The following is a 17,438-nucleotide window of genomic DNA, read 5'->3' as shown; positions in this document are numbered from 1 at the left end:
AATCTATTCAATGTTTCGCTCAGTTTTCCCCAAGAAGCCTAAGCGAAAAGTTCGGTTCGACCGTCGAAACGGATAGGAATTGGACTTCGAGAAATTTTCCAACGTCTCGCGAGAATACATATAGATTTCTTTTTTTTATAATATCTATACTAGATATTTACTTTGATTTCGGATACACGGATACGGTTGGTGAAACATTGATATTTTAAGTAGAGTTTAAAGCGCAACAGTCTCCAGTAGAATCTCTCGAAAGTTTTCTTCTTGGATGAAAAAGTAAAAGTATATAGAAAATTGCGAAATCGAAAGATCGAATCGCGTGTGATCGAAGCACCACACAGATATAGCTTATGGTATCTATATCTGTGTATCGGTGTGTACCTATATCTGTTTCGTTGCTGTGGAGGCCAACGGAGGTGGATCGGTGAGGGCGGGGCAGCTCTTTGTATCGCTGCTCTTGTGGTGCTTCTTCAGAGGAAAAGTCGCATTAAAGTGAATCGTAAATAAAACGCCTGCCAGGCCAAGAACATCAGTAAACAGATCAGAACCATCGCATACCACATATCTGTTATTCGGGGCCTTTGTTCTCGGGAATATTATGGGAAATGCAGAGTCCACACCCCCTGCAGATGAATCGCAGGTGCAGCAGCAACAGCAACAGCAGCAGCAGCGAGTAGGAGGAACTGGCGGGCCACCGGATGACGAGCCCTGGTGGAATGACATCGAGCACGAGAATTTAATTCTGCAACAGGCCGCGCCCAATGAGGCCACACCAATGCCAAAGAAAGTTGTGGAGGAAGCACCACTGAAAATGGCGGAAGATAAGGAATCAATTCGAGTCGTGGACGAACCTGTTGTCATGGATGTGGATAGCAAGGAGAAGTCCCCGAAGCGAGAGCAAAGCCTGGAGGAATTCAGGGAGGAGCTGCGTATCAAACGGGAGGCTCGCCTAACTGCTGTACAGGATTTGCGCGAGGAGATCAACAGCCTAAGGAGAGACCTGGCCAAGGAACAGGCAGAGAATCGACGCCTAAGAAAGGATCATGACGAGGAGGAGAAGCCAGAAGAACAGGCGCAGGAGGAGGCACATGAGCAGCCCGCGGAGCAGCCGGGGATCGATCCGGATGATGAAAATCCCTCGAGTCGGAGTCGCCATGCCAACATAGAGCTGGCCAACGCTCAATTAGCGCTCCAACAAGCCAATGCCGAGAATCTATCGCTGCGCGGAGAAGTAGAGGTCGTTCAGCGTCAGGTGGGAACCCTCAAGGAGGTGATCACCTGCTGTAAGCAAATGCTAAGCGTCAAAGAGGAGCAGTGTGCACAGGTGAGGGCTTAACATCGGAATTTTCCATCTAACATCTATCTTAACATTATTGGTTCTTCTAACCACAGCTCAAGATGAAACTGGAGCAGATAGAAAACTCTTTTAGCGAGCGAGAGATGAAGATCATGTCCAACAATCTGCGGCAGGAGTACGAGCGCCAGCTGGTAAATATCCGCCAGTTGAGGCAGCTCTACGAAGAGCGACAGCGGGTGGCGGCCGCCGAGTACGAGAATCTGCAGCGTCTCATCTCCATCAAAAAGGATGAACTCATCGCCGAGCAGGAGAAGTAAGTTTCAAGCCCCAAAAGCAGGTCTTTACTCATTTCTTTCGTCTCTGACAGAACCAAGAACTTCGAGGAACGCAATCAGACGTTGCTCAAAGAAGTGGAAACAGCCAACGAGGAGCTGTCCAAGCTACGCGAGGAATGCGGCGAGCTAAAGTACGAGAAGCGAGTGCTCAACGAGCAGGTGGGAGCCGTCAATATGGTAAGAGGATTAACCCCCAAATAGTAAGGATCAAATCTAATGTACATTCACTTGCAGCTCTTTAGCCAGCTCATTATGGGCTTCAATGGAAAGAGCAACATGGACATTGATCGCTTGAATCAGATGCTCGAAGAGAACCGCCAGCTGCTCAATCAAATGACCCAGGCCGAGGGAAGCTGCAGCGATGGCGCCACCCTGCCCAAGCTGCTCTTTGAGCTAGTGGAAGGGGCTACCGGGGGCTCTGGCGAGGAGTCCGACAAGAGCCGCAGTGCAACGCCAACGCCCCACGCTGTGGCTGTGCCTGTAGCTGAGGCTGACACTGCGGCTGTTGGCGTGGACGAGGACCTGCCCGACTGTGCCCAGCCGGAAAGGAAACCCTGTGGCAAGCAAAGGAGTGGATCTGCAGGAGCTGTTGCGGCTTCGTTAAAATGCCATGAGCCCGAAATTATGGGAAAAGTTGCCTCGGCCCAAGAAATCATTGGCAACTTGCCGAAAGTTTGGAAAGTGTTGATGGAGCTCTTGAGTCACCACAAAATCGAGCGCGTGCAGTTGGAAGAGCTGCCGGCAACCAGTAGTGTCAGTGCCCGGGGCATTACTGCCACGGCTGCTCCTGTTACCCCAGGGGAAGGCCGCAAAGCGGAGGCGGCCACGGTAGCTGGTGGCAGCAAGCCAGCGGAGCTAAGCGTCAGCAAGACCTACATCAAACTGAAGGTGAGTTCTACTCCTCCACTCTCTGTTCAAGTGCTGCGGACAATCGGGCTTGTTAGTTGTCGTATCCGGTTTTGCTGATGAAGTGGAGCAGCAGCCCGGCCTCGTCATCGTCATCGTCTGTTGCTCCCCCACTGCACTCCCTCGACGAGTCGTAGTTCGACTGCGAGTCCGTGTCCGAGGCTCTATGTCTGTGGCTGTTGCAAAGTTTTGCATTATTCACTTAAGCGCTTTATTTAGTGGAGTGCAGACCAAGGCCGAGCCCGAGGACGAGGACGAGCAGCTTCATTATTGCTGACGTCCTGCCGAGCCGAGCATCAATGTAGCAGCCACACCCTGCAGCGGCATGGGAGGATGCAACTGGAGGAGGAGTCCGTTGTGCACATAATTGAATTTATCGGTCAGTTTCTGGGGCACAAAACACAAAACATGTTGAATATTTTGGAAATCCTTTTAAGTGGAACCTTTCCGAAAGTCCAGTCTCGAGCACTTTAAAAGTTCCCAATCTAATCTCTCCACTGTACGATACGGTTTTTATACCCGATACTCAAAATGAGTATTGGGGTATATTAGATTTGTGGTAAAAGTGGATGTGTGTAACGTCCAGAAGGAATCGTTTCCGACCCCATAAAGTATATATATTCTTGATCAGCATTAATAGCCGAGTCGATTGAGCCCTGTCTGTCTGTCCGTCGGTCCGTCCCTATTAGCGCCTAGTGCTCAAAGACCATAAGAGCTAGAGCAACGACATTTTATATCCGGACTTCTGTGATATGTCACTGTTACAAGTATATTTCAAAACTTTGCCCCGCCCCCTTCCGCGCCAACAAAGGGCGAAAATCTGTGGCATCCGCAATTTCAAAGATACAAGAAAAAAACGAGGGGGAACGTTGTGAGTTGCTGCGGACACCGCAACTCTACAGTTATACCCGATACTAAGTCAGTATGGCTCTCCTGCGGCAGACGCCGCTAATATTGAACGACACGACAAAGAATGCGTGCGAGAGAGACAGAAAATCAGTCTGAGCGTGACGTCGGGCGCTGCGTAGCCACTGCAAATTGATTTCTTGCTTTTGGCTACAAAAATGATCCGATCTGATCCAGATTCAGCAATCTGATAGAAACGCAGAATCATAGATAATGACCATATCTATCAGACTGCTGAATCTGGATCAGATCGGATGATTTTTATAGCCAAAAGGAACAAATCAATTTGCAGTGGCTACGCAGCGCCCGACGTCACGCTCAGACTGATTTTCTGTCTCTCTCGCACGCACCGTTTGTCGTGTCGTGTCGCGGCGTCTGCCGGAGGAGAGCCATACTGACTAAGTATCGGGTATAAATGTAGAGTTGCGGTCTCCGCAGGCACTCACAACATTCCCCTCGTTTATGTTTGAAGCTTTTGCCCGCGAGTTATTATCATTTATACCATAACTCTCTCTATTTCTTTTAGGACCTCATTCTTGAAAAGAAGTCCCTTGTGAAGGAAACGAACCGCTTGAAGACCCTCAACAGTCATCTGGACTACCGCTTGAACGAGCAGGAGAAGCGCCTGAGCGCCGTCAGCTTGGAGCTTACGAAGACGTGGCATCTAGTGGGCAAGATGCAGCGCCAGCATCGGCAGCTGCACACCCAGGAGCAGATTCTGCGGTACCAGCTGCAGCAGAAGCGTCGCCTCCTCAGCGAGCTCAAGGACGAGCTGGAGTACTGCCGGCGCAAGTGGGCGGCTGCCAGGGCCAAGAACGAGGAGACCCAAGAGCAGTGCGACGACTGGAGGCGGGAGTTTGCACGCCGCAAGCTGGAGGATGCCAATCACTCGGCGGAGAGCGGATACAGCGACTCGGGACCGCAGTCGGATGAGGAACGGGACTCCGCGAAAGCAGAAAGTTCAGCAGCAGCGGAAGCAGAGCCTGAGGCTATAGCTCCCTCTACTTCTGGCAATTGCCGCAGGAAGCACTTGAGGGATCAATTCGAGCATACGCGCAAGATTAAGCGGATGCAGAGCACCTCCCCAGGACGCCAGGCGGCCACTGCTCTGGCCTCTGGCTCTGCGGAAGATGAGGGCGAGGAGATTGTCCTCCGCTGGAACAGTGCCCCGCCCACTTGTGGCTGGCGAGGGGAGACTATAGGAAACACATTAGAGGAGGACGAGGACCTGGACATGGCTCAGGGCTCACACGGAGCCATTTCCAAGATTCCGCACAGCTCTCGCAGCAGACAGCGCAGCCAGGCGGAGGCTGCCGCGACCAGCTCGGGGACGGCCAGTCGCATCCAAAAGCTGGAGGAGCAGTGCAAATCGCTCATCCAGCAGGTGCTGGAGACCTCCGACAACCGCGAACGTCTTGAGGTGCAGCTGTGCCGCTTCCAGGACGAGGTCTCGCCCGCCCAGCATGCAGTGCCCCTCGACGAGTTCATCAACAACAAGCGGCTGGAGAGGATGACGCGTGCCAGCTCTGCACCGGCCACAGGAAGTCTTACGCCACGGGAGGAGGAGTACACGAGAAAGCGATCCGAGCGACTCGGCCGCCTGGAAGAGGAGTCGCGGCAGCTGATGTCGCGCATCAGGCGTACCACGGATCGGGGGCACTACCTAAAGAAGTCCCTGGATCGCATCAGACGTGCCCCCAGTCGCGATGCCAGTTTCGAGAGCAACACCGAGGAGGAGGCTGCTCCGCCTGCATCCAAAACGGAGGAGGCATCCCCTCTCACCGTCGACGAGGAGGCCTACACATCCCGTCGGGCCGCCCGTCTGCAGCGGCTGGAGCAGGAGAGCCAGCAGCTGCTCGCACAGCTCTCGAAAAACTCGGAGCGAAGCGAGGGTCTGGCCAACAAGCTGGACACGCTCCACGAGCGACAGCAGCAACAGCCGCCCACGGCTGCAGCCATCTCGCAGACAGTGGAACAACGACTGGAGGACATCGAACGGGTGTCTGCGAATCGCGCCGAGCGTCTACGTTTGATGGAGGCGCAGGGCAACGAGCTGATTGCACGCCTGAGCAACACCTCAGAGCGGGGCACGGCCATGATCAATCGCATGGCAGAGCGGGAAGCTAGCAGACGGCAAGAGGCTGAGCTGGTGGAGCAGACTCTGCCCACAGAGGAGGCCACCAGCTCCATCAATAACATAGCCAGCACCCGGGTCGTGGCCGAGCAGGAGACAGATGAATCCGGAGGTGCCGCCTGCTGCGTCACCGTCACCACAACCGCCACTCAGCAGGCCATTCAGCAGCAGTCCACGGGAGCCATTCCCAAAAAGCCGGCGAGGAGCACGCCTCAGGCTCACCTGTGCGCCGCCTCTCGACAGGACGATGCGGCTAAGAAGCGTTCCTCTGTCAAGGAATCCACAGCGGAACAGCCAAGCATTGCTCCAGAAACTCTCGAGGATATGGTGCAGCGACTGCGATCCTTGCCTTTCCCGGCGGAGGGGCTACCCGAAAATGAGGGAGGAGAGGCGTCCAATGACACTCGGGAAGAAGAAAAGAAAGCGGAAGAAACTGAGGAGATGAAGGAGGAGGATGCAAACTGAAAGATGTTCACTAGATTTTACGACTACGAATACTCGCTGATAGAACTGCTCAGCGCCGGGTAACCTAAATAACGTTTATTGTGACGAATTTCCAAATTAATAAATATGCTTATTGTCTATGGCTCAGTGGCGTAGACGCGGTCACGGCTCTCAGCCACCCGCCTTCGCTTCGGCTCCTGGTGGGAAAATCTCACCCTCTTGTATTTTCTGTTGGGTACGGTTATGCTCCAACAGCTCTACATTCGCGTTGACTAGCGACGTAGACAAAATCTGGACGGGCTCCAAGATAGGTTGCATGGCGTCTTGTACTGTCTCTCTGTGTGAGTGTCTCTCGGTGAGAGAAACATCGGACTTGCCACAGTCACTGGCGCAGTCCGTACTTAATACAAGTATGTACCACCAATTTCTCTTGTATTGTGTCGCAAGACGACGGTGACTAAGAAAGCCAACGTCGCGCAACCAAAATATGCCACCTTATAATCCATTCTTAAAGGAGTCCCATCACAGCAACTATGATATCCTTATCGCTTCTGATGTAAAAGTAAATGTGTAAGTAATCCAAAAGCGAACCCGATGGAGAGGAGGAATCTTGCATAACTCTGTTGCAGATGAAACCAAAAGGACATACCTACCAATAATAATAGCCAAATATTTACTTATAATTTCAAAAAGATTGGAGATGGAAGATTTGAGAAAAAGAGAAACTTTTGTGGAGGAGATTTCGGAGGTTTTGATTACACAGAACGAAAAAAAAGTGTAACTGTTCCAAAGGAAAAGTGGAAATCTCACTCTGCATCTCTCTATCCCGCATCCTTCAGATGCTCCATCTCCTTATCCCCTGCCCTCGAATGCATATGCATATATCACTAATCAGCAAAGAAGTCGGACAGCCGACTGTCCGCCTCCTCATTCTATTTCGTAGTTCCATCGAGATGCCCCCAAAGCACACGACACGGACTCGCTGGGATTTCTGGGACTTATGTGCTCCCTTAGACACGCACGCAGCCATGACATTGCCAGCCCCTGAGACTGCCACTGCCACTGTCGCTGTCGCTGAAATGCATGGCGTTGGCTAGGTTGCTGCAGGCTGCCATTGCGGCTGGGGTGGTGGTTGGTGTGGCAAGGACGTGGCCATTGGGTGGCAATGGGCGGCGCATTATCTCTGCATATGTATGCAAGTAAAAATGCCAGCGTCCGCTAACAAGTTGGTGACGTCGTCATCGTCACCCTCATCCTCGACATCGCTGCTTTATGCAAATGCGATGCCCTGGCGTACTCTTTCTCCCGATCCCGCCCATCCCACATCTCAAGGCGGGTAAACAGCCATCGGTGGGAGCAGGGGGCCAAGGGAGGAAGGGCTCTCTCTGTTCAGGCATAAAGACAACATCGCCTCATATGCTTTTAAAGCGAACAGACATTGTACATTAACTTATCCGCTCGCTGTCTTTCCTCTCCTTTCTGGGCAACAGCATCACCAACATTCGCTGTGAACAGAGAAGGGTCCTTTAAACCCTTTCCATACTTTTCTTAATTCCTTCTACCAGAGTTCTGTTATCGAAGGTTCTGTTTGATTTCAACAGAAAACTGTTCACCGACTGAACAACTTTCAATCCTCCCGCGAAAACAACCCCTCTGTAAGGCAACATTCTGTTGGGGGTTCATTATGCTGCTTTACAGGTCTGGTTTGAAGCTACCCCTGCTGAAATGAATCTTTCCAGTCCAAGAGCAGGCCAATGGTTCGATGGGGAACGACACTTAACAGAGCTGTTAAGGAATGGATGCACTGGATGCACAGTTTTCTCTCAAGAGGGGCGTTCGAAGGGGAATATATCTTTTGTCAACTAACGCATATATGTATATATATAGACTATGTAAATAAAAAACCTAACCAAGTAACTAAATCTTCAAAAATTATCCACATTTATATTAAAAACAAAAAAAATAACCAGAAATTCTTGCATTCTTGCAAGCTGCGTATAAGAGGGGAAACTGGCTGGCGTCATCTAGTGAAATTCAACCGAACCCACTTAAACTTTTAAGAGCTTTCATGGAGCTTTAACAGTGAAGTCCCACCATAAAACGAAGCCCCAAAACATATCTCGTTCTAATTGCTGTGGGACCTCGCCCACTCCCCCGGCCACGCCCACAGGGGCAAGAGGGATGTGGAGCTGAAAAAGTATACAAATTGTTGCACCGTTAACTGCCCCGTTCCGCTGGTACACTCGTCCGCTCCTTGGACTGCCGCAACTGGAAGGGAAACGTCAAATTAATAAACCGCCGGACGTACCACAAGCTGTGAAAAAGCAATCTTTGGTCTGCATGCCACAGATCCAGATGCAGATGCAGATCTTTAGACCTCATCCTCAAAGTGTTTCCAGCTTGTTAGCCTCCGAGAAGAGAGGATCGATTCTCCGTTCCCGCCTCTTGCGTAGGGCCAAAGATTTATGCAGTTCGCGCTGATGTCAGAGAGGGGATGGGATCCATGGAAGCGCCGTTCGGTGCTCCACTCCACTCCACTCCACTCCACTCCGGAGACGATCTGCAGACCTGAAGAGTAATCTAATTTATTAAAAGTGCAGCCCCTGCAGCGGGCGAGAGCCCTCGTTTGGGTTTTGATTTACGCTGAAATAAATTAAAATATCATAAAAAGGAAATTAAAATTCACTCGCACAACAAAAGCCCAGCGTCCCGTCTCCGACAGCGACAGAGACAGCGACAGAGACTGCGACTGCGACGACCCCAAGACGATCGATGTTCCGATGGCCAGGGTCCGTCCGAGCAGGGCTCTTAGCTAATTTTTGAACAACTAAAAATACAAATAAATATTTTAATGTGTGATTTACGACAATGACTCGCACAGGGGGTCGACGTCGACGTCTACGTCGACGTCGACCGACTTGAGGTCTGGAGCGGCGTCTTCTTCGGTGTGCATTTTGATTGGATTTGTGCGCTTCTGGCGCTCGTGTGGACCCCCTCCGGACTCTGCATTGAAATACAATTTAAGCGCCTTTAATGAACTGCAGAGAGACTCTCGATCGGAACGGAATGAAACAGAAATCGGCGAATCGGAATTAAATTTGGGAATTATTTTTATGGCTCATAGAGAGAATTGTTATTGGCACATCAAAAAGTGAGACAAATTTTACGATCGCATCGATCGAATCGAATTGGTTGGCATTAATGAACGGCTATCAATATCCAGATTTATGCAATACCCCAAAGCAGTTCGTAATTTTTTTTGCATATGAAAGCGACGCCCATAAAGTATCCACCAAAACGGGGGGGCCTTGCCTTCCGAAAATGGCCTGCAATTAATTAAAAAACCATTGACATTCATAAAAAGTAAATTGCGGCAACAGCATCGCTTGACAGCGGAAGCAAACATAATGTCCGACTATTATGAAATCCATCAAACAGTTTTACAGAACACCTTCTCTTCAGAGCCGCACATCTCCCCACCGGACGCTGGACCCTTGGACACCGGGCCACTGTGTACGGCGATGAGTATTTATTAACGGGCTGCCACGAAGCGAATCGATCGCTGGGCTCGATCGCCCGAAACACCTGCCAGGCACACAGCAGTCGCTTATATCTAGAGAGGAGTGCGTGATTTTTATGGGGAATGGGGTTATGATTCGTGGGACAATTTAAGCAGAGATCGATATAAGTTTCAGAGGTTTCTAAAAGGCAAGGACTTATGATTTGGGTGTGGGATAGATAAATAATTAGGAAAACATAAGGATTAGAAACTAAAGGCAGTCGGAATGTTTTCTGTCTAGGAATACATGCCTCGTCATTAAAACAGAAGAAAAGTTTCTATAGATGAAGAGTAGTACGATAGATACGAAGTCCCAAAATTATTATACTTGCTGTAGCATCATGATAGGATCGATTCACGCGCGCATCTCTATCCCCCAGACTGATGATGGAGCACTGCCGATCGAGAGGCTGATGGTGATGCTGTCGATGATGATGGGCTGGGACTTGGGTATGGTGATGTTGCAGCAGCCCGAAGCCGGCTAACGAGCGCGAAATAATGCGCGAAATATGGAGCAGATCCAGAGACTGCGACTCTGGGACACATGCCCAGCTGAAGTACCAGGAGTGGCATCGGCACAGGCTTCGGTGGCAGTGGCAGGTCGCCTGGCAGCCTGCTGCAACGGTGGCGACTGACAGAATTATAATCAATTAGTGGAGCGGCCGCGTGAGCGCATAAAATTATACATTCCGTTGCCTCCGATGGGGCTCCACCATCCACCATCCTCCATCCACATCCACATCCCCATTCGTGTAACGCGTAGCGCAATTTAGTTTAAATTAAAATAAATTCAATTACGAGAACATGAAAATCCATTACGCAAATTATTGTCATTAAATGTGCAATTTGGAGCGGAGAGCGTTTATGAAAATTTTGATTAAATTTCTGACGCTTCGCTGGAACAACAATCAAGGCAGTAAGACCCAAAAATGATCCGAAGTCTGGGACACGGAACCAAAACCAAAGGCAAACCAAAACCAAAAGACTTAGGCCGCAAACTCGGACAGAGGCTCATCCCAGAGCCTCCAGAGAAAGAGAGTGATCCCTAATGCGGATCATGGCTAGCTGCCTAATTAATTAATTATAATCCCACCGATTAGCATAGCTCCCCACTTGGGGTCTCCTCGCATTCACTGTGGCAGTGGCTGCCTTTCGGGAACCCGCTTTCATTCATAGATCTCGCGGGACAAGTCACACGCCGGCAGCAAACGGGTTATACTTGCTAAACGATTCGTTAGATAAGATACTACAACTACATATATATGAGTATGAATATATGTCTGTATATGGTTAGCTCCCCTCACCCACTTAGTCGGAGAGTTAGTTAGTGAGTGACAGACTCACGAGGTTGATGAGTAGTTGCTGCCGAGTGTCGCACTCAATTTGTTTAATCCATTGGGAGGTAACTAACTAACTAACTAACTCTTTAGAAACTTTTATGAAACTGTAGAGAACTCTGGAGAAAACTGAATTTGAGCTCTTTTAGCAATTCTTGTAAAAACTTTTTTGATTATATTTCCACAAATTTGTTGGAAATTTCTTTCTTTATTTTTAGCTCGGAATTTATGCACATTTTTCCACAAATTATTTATATTCGTTCTTGGCAACCTTTTTCATCCAAGTTCGTTCCATAATTTGTATTGTTGGATCGTTTTTACCCCTATTTTTTCCCGCCTTTCGATTACTTACTAAATGATTGCTGGACCTGGGACTGCAGCTGCAGTTTTGCCTTCGAAAATTGCTAGACCAAACAAAAACCAAACTACTTAGCCGCACACTCGCCGCGTAATTGAAAATCGATAATCTGTTTGAACCAGTTTGGTCTGTAGACCCCCCCTCTCTTGGAGCTGGTTGCGGATCCGATCCTCCAGCCATGTTGGCTTTTGAGGTAACCCACACCACCGATCGCACAGAGAGAGACAGAGAGACGGAACCGCAAATCGTCTGCAAATTGTAACCGCAGAAAGAGGGAGAGGAGTCGCAGAGTGGAGGAGTCTAGAGAGGATCAGGTGGAGGTGGAGGCCAGGCCAGACCAGTACCGGGCCAGCATCGGGCAATTGCGATTGATTTTAGCACGCTTAATGGTTATTGGTTTAGCTATGGCTATACCTCGAGTCGATGACTGGATGGGGATCGGTACGATGGCTGATGACGGCTGGATGGGTAATAATCCTCCATTTACTGGACAAGTCGGGGAGTCATGGAGCAGGGGCTGCTGCTGCTGCCACACCATAAATTACAAATAATTCGATTTACACAAGATTTTCACTCTTAATGGCCGAAAATGGGCCTCGGCCGTGAAAATAATGATGAAAACAAACAAAACTTAATAAGATTTTAAGCGATCTGCTCTGCGGCCGAGTAATTGCACTGCCTCCACCGCACTCTGCATCTCTTACATCACTCTCTCTCCTGCTGATTGAAAAATCAGACAAATAACAGAAAAATTGCTCGAAATGTGGCCAATGCTTTGGGCCAGGCCAAAATATACCACATTGCCACATTTGCCACATTAAGCCATTAAAGTTTTGGCCGCCTTGTGTCCGTCCTTGCTCTTGCTCTTGCTCTTGTCACCCAAATGCCTTGAATGCCTCACTAAATGGCAAATTAGTGAGCAAAGGGTAGGGCAGAACAGGCCAGAACAGGGCATGGCTGAGATGTGCTCCTTTTTTGGGGGGCACGCCCAAATATGTCAACGAAAAAGGCACTGGAAGAAATGAGATATTATCAGTGAAAGGAAAAGTTACGATTGGAGTAAGGGTTCGAATATCTCCTATTTTCCAAGTTTTTTTTATACCTGGTACTCGAAGAGTATAGATCGCTTGCGTTCTCTCTCTCTCCCCTGCGAATTGAAATATGTATATATGTAACACTAGTACTACCCACCGATCAGGCTCTAAAACTTCTTTCGATCATGTCCTTTCATTTGTCGAAATTCTCTTGAAAAATCTATGAAACATTTCAAAGGATAATCACGCAAGACCCTCCAAATCTTCCTTGGTATCCTTTGTCTCTCCTCTGGTTTCTCTCAGTGCATTTGGGGCAGCTGCTGGATGCGTCCTATTTAATTTCACATTTCACATATTTTTATTATGCTGTTGCCGCTTGTCAGATTTCGCAGCGTCGCATGCCGCAAATGCCTTGCCCGATGGCAATTTTAATTTGTGGCAAACTCAAATTATAAATCGCATTGCAGCGGTGCAACGTTGCAGTTGCAGAGTTAATTAGCCGCAATTATCGATGGCCATTGGCCATTGGCCACTCTCCTCCGTATTGCGAGTGGGCCATTCACATGCCCCACGGCTTTCGGTTTTGATCTTTCCGCAGCTGCGCACTATCTGCCCCCTTCTGTGGCAGATCCAGCTGATTAGCCTAATCTAATCTTACACGCTGCAACACCTACGACAAAAACGCGCTCTAATCAGCCTCATTATGGCCCCAGGTGCGTGGGCATCCAAAAGGCGATCCCCAAATCGGGGCAGAAATATGCAAATGCTCCAGAGATCTCTTCGATCTCTTACACATGTCGCTGCCCGATAAGCTAAGGAGGCGTAGATAATGCCCGGCCAGGGTTTTATGTTTATTTAATTAGCGCATACATTTCGTAGTCGAGTTTGAGTCGAATTATGAATTCATTTTGGGGCCTGGGATGGGAATGGGTCAGTAGGATGTTACACACATCGCTCTCTATATAGGAAGTTATATCTCATCGCTAAACGAATATAAAACGATACATAGATTGAAATTTGGAGATACATAAATATATATTAGATTTAATTAGATGGAGACATAAAATATAAACTCAAAACTCGAAAGTCAGTTGGGGCTGAGGCTTGGTTTATGAGCGAACTTTTTTAAGTGGAAATACTATAGGAGTAGATTTATCTGTTATACTATTATCTATCACTAATAAATAAGAATTAATAACTTTAAATTATGGAATATTCATATCTTAATGCTGTTGTTCCTTGACTTTATTTCAAATACAAAAACTTTGGCCTAACAAAATTTGTGTTGAAGTTCGTTGTCTCTAAATCAGTGCCGCACTTTTAAGGAGCTAAAGGTATGAGTATAATTCACAATAGCTCGACATTTTCGTAATCAAGCGGATAACCCGCACAAAGTATACATTAACTTTCAAACATCAACAAACTGCTTAAGTTTCAGCTACAACGATTCCTCATAAAGTATGAAGGGATATGTTGTGGCTGTCCGTAGACAGAGGCACCTCTTGAGACTTGCGTGCTGTGTCCACAGTGTGTCTCGTGCTAAGTTGTTGCTGCCACTGCTGCCACTGCCGCCACTGCCACTGCTGTTCTGGCTACCAATTGCAGCCTCTCCCCAGATCGAGTGGGTACTACACACAAGCCCCATGCCTCTCGCTCTCTGGGACCATGTCGATAAGGATCAATGTTTAGCCGGTGCTACGTTTTAATATACGTCTCTGGGGTCTGGGGTCTGGGGCACACGTTGCCATGATTTGGGGCGGTGCTACACACAACATGCCACGGCACGTTGAAGAGAGGAATGGAGGAGGAAGGGAGAGGCTCCATTTCCAGGCGGGGGCCTTCACTTACACCAAAAACTTCGGTAGTCGATCTTCGTCTTCGGTGTCGTCGTTCTTTTGTCTTCATATCGGACCCGTGGATGAGTCATCATTTATATATATGGGGATAATGTCCACTTTATATAGCTTTCCTGCCCATTCCCCTTCCCATTCCCATCCCCATTCTGTCCCTCTGTCTTGGGTGGCACTTCGAGTGCTTTGACTTTTGGTTGTCAATGAGCGACGTCTTTGATAACTAATTGCTCCGGCGCCAAATGTTTCTCATTTCGTTGTGTTTCCCTGTTTCCCTCTTTCTCTCTCTTTCTCTCTCCTTCTTCTTCTATCTGTCTGTCTGTCTCTCCTTGTGTGTGGGTTCCGTGTGGCGTCGTCTTTGGGACATAATAAAAGTCACATCGTTACCGTTTTGTCGGCGCTTATGAGGTCGCACGAGCAGCATTTCTTGATTTATATTGAAATTTGTAGCACTCTTCCATTGGCCAGTGTTGCCCCCTAAGAAGCAGGAGCAGCAGGAGCAGCAGAAGCAGCAGCAGCAGCAGCATGCAACAATCACATGCAACACATAAAAAGTGAGCAATTATGGCAACAAGTTAATTAGGATCCGAACAGCCCCCAAAGCCCCGTTCGACATGCTCCAATTGCTGCAGCAGGCCAAATGGAATTGTTAGCTTCTTCCATGTCTCCTCTTCCGATCTCTGGGATCCCCTGCTCTGCCCCTACCCCTTCCCATCTCCCGGATCTCCTTCTCTACCTCTTCCCCCTCCCATCATTGGGAGATACCCTGCATCTGCAAGTCGAGCGGGAAGTCTGCCTTAATTTAATTTATGCACAAGTCCCAAAACAACCGCCAAACACTGAATAATTTCATCTGCGCGAGAAACAAGCGAAAGGAAAGTTTACATGAACATACGAAGAGGCACAAGAGTTGTATTTTTGGTGAGTTTTAGAGGAATTTAATACTCTGCAAAAATACTCTGTTCCAAAAGAAAACGAACCCACTGTATGGATGCCTTAATTTTTCAAAGCAATTATATTTCAAATACAAGCTCTATCTTTAAAGTCCTTTCAAAATCGAATGGCATTCAAATTTTAAAACGAAAATTTATGGTTCGATAATATTAAACATTATTAGTTATCCGAAATATTTAAAATTTCATCTGTTATGCGATTTACCAATAATATCAATCCAAGAATGGAAATCTGTGAATTTTTAGGATATGAATTCCAAGCTTTTCTAAATGCGATCAAATGATGAATCACAATCATTTATTGTACCTTAAAAATTCCGAAACTTCACTCAGAACTTACTGCTAAGAGTTTTCTTTATTAGGGTAAACAAAAATGACTCAGATCATTCGAATCTCCGATCTATCGGCACTGAAGTTAAAAGTGTGCCTTCCAGAATCTATAAAATGTGTCAATGTGTTTTGGGGGAATGTGTTGGAAAGATCCATAAAGATTATTTTTATGAGCAAAGGAAATACTCGTATGCATGTTGGAGAGATGATCTCATCATTGAAACATCTATGATCTTAATAGATTATGGTACAGAATCCTCCCTCTCTACTTTCGAGTATGTATCTTAATATCTTTCTATCTATCGGCAGATTTCCCATCGCTGATTGGAGATTATCTCATCAACTGCCCTGGAAATGGGCTCAAACATGTAACTGGATTACTGGTTTCATTCACATCGAACAGATACAGATTTAGATAGAGATACAGCTACAGCTACAGATTCACAGATGTCTCGCCCTCTAGTTCGCTGCCTAAGTCTTTTGTTTGTCTGAATGAATTTATAATTCCCTACAAAAACGATTCCCACCACAAATGTTGTCTGTTTGGAGATTTTATGGCCAATAATCTATGCATATACCCATACCCATACCCATGCAAATGCTGTGGATATATTTCAGGGCCACAATGATTTCCAATCATGTGCAATTCCCTTCGTCATAAATCGAATAAAGATTTTTGCATTTAACTATTATTTTTGGTTTTGGTTTTCTCCTCTACCCCCACCCCCTCTGCGGTCTGTGACTATGTATCATGGAAAAGCTGCAAATATTTTCCGTTTTTCCATTATCCATTATCCACTATCCATTTTCATTTCCATTTGTTGTTGGCAGGCTTAATCAAAGTGGCGCTAATTAGTTTGAGTCGTTTGGATAATTGCAAATTAAACGCAAACTTAATTGCGCCGACACACGAAACACACAGATGCACACACACACACACATACTAATGCTCTCGAGCAATTATACAGATACATACATCTATATTCAGAGGCAGCAGCGACAACAGCAACTGCATTTTGTCTTGCAAGGCAACAAAAAAAGGCAGCAACCAACACAAAGAAAAATTAAAGTAAAATGAGCAAAAAAACAACCGCCTTCGTTCTGCGTCTTTCTGGTGGTTGATACCCTGGAAAGATAGCAGGGTCTTATGATTTTGAGCAAAGGTTTGTAAGCCAGAGATGGAGAGTGTTCCGAACCTACAGCTAAAACTGTTGAGACAATATTAGCCTTGTTATTCGTCTACTTCTATGCCACATACGCTTCAGTTGATCCTGATATGCTGCTTCCAAGATCGTATTACTATATTATATCGTGTTTTTTGTGATCAAGCCAATATTGTTTTGTGCTTCTTTAAAAGGAGTGGTTACCAATCCTCGAAGATACATTCATTAATCATCCAAAGTGGTTTGGACCTATATGCAGTATTCCAGGGTATCTAAGACGTCGATCCTACCTTTCCGATTGTTGTTGTTTTTTGTTGATTTTGTGCAGTCAGGCTCGTGGAATTAACAATTAAGTTTGTGTTGCAGATAAATTAAATTAAAACCTAACAAAAAAGCGCATTAATCGAATATTTTTGTGCAAATTTGCCAACAAATTAAATGCATTTACTCAAATAGAATAGAGATGTTGTACAAGCAATTGGAGATGCACTGGAAGAAATCAAGTAAAAAAGGGAATTCAACAGGAAAGAGAGAGGCTTAATAGAATAAATTTAAGAACAAAGCGTCGGGGAAGACATGCTTTTCTTTCATCAATGGTTCTTTAATTTTGGGGGAACAATATGTATTTAGGGATATGTGCATAACCATAATCTTTATGGAGGATCTGATAGAAAAGTGATATAATAAATGTACAAGAATAACTTGAAGCATGGCTATTGCAATGAAATAGTCATCGGAAATACTGTATATAGTTATTATAGTGTTCTTATTTATGATTTATTTCACTCCATTCCATATCACATTTCTCGCTGTGTGCTTGTGCTTGTGCAATCTC

At 46.9% G+C, this 17,438-nt stretch overlaps 1 protein-coding gene across 1 annotated transcript; it reads left to right on the top strand.

Moving 5' to 3' along the window:
- The first annotated feature begins 29 nt into the window (after nucleotides 1–29).
- LOC108161813 (protein lava lamp) lies at nucleotides 30–6,207 on the top strand. The gene is made up of 5 exons (XM_017296172.2): nucleotides 30–1,321; nucleotides 1,390–1,607; nucleotides 1,662–1,806; nucleotides 1,864–2,517; nucleotides 3,968–6,207. Exons 1-5 carry the CDS (start codon nucleotides 596–598, stop codon nucleotides 6,038–6,040), a joined length of 3,816 nt encoding a protein of 1,271 aa, XP_017151661.1. The 5' UTR covers nucleotides 30–595; the 3' UTR covers nucleotides 6,041–6,207.
- Nucleotides 6,208–17,438: the final 11,231 nt, after the last annotated feature.

This window comes from Drosophila miranda, chromosome 4 (assembly GCF_003369915.1).
Source record: "Drosophila miranda strain MSH22 chromosome 4, D.miranda_PacBio2.1, whole genome shotgun sequence".
Lineage (NCBI taxonomy): Eukaryota > Metazoa > Arthropoda > Insecta > Diptera > Drosophilidae > Drosophila > Drosophila miranda.
This window is presented reverse-complemented; position numbering and strand designations above follow the sequence as displayed.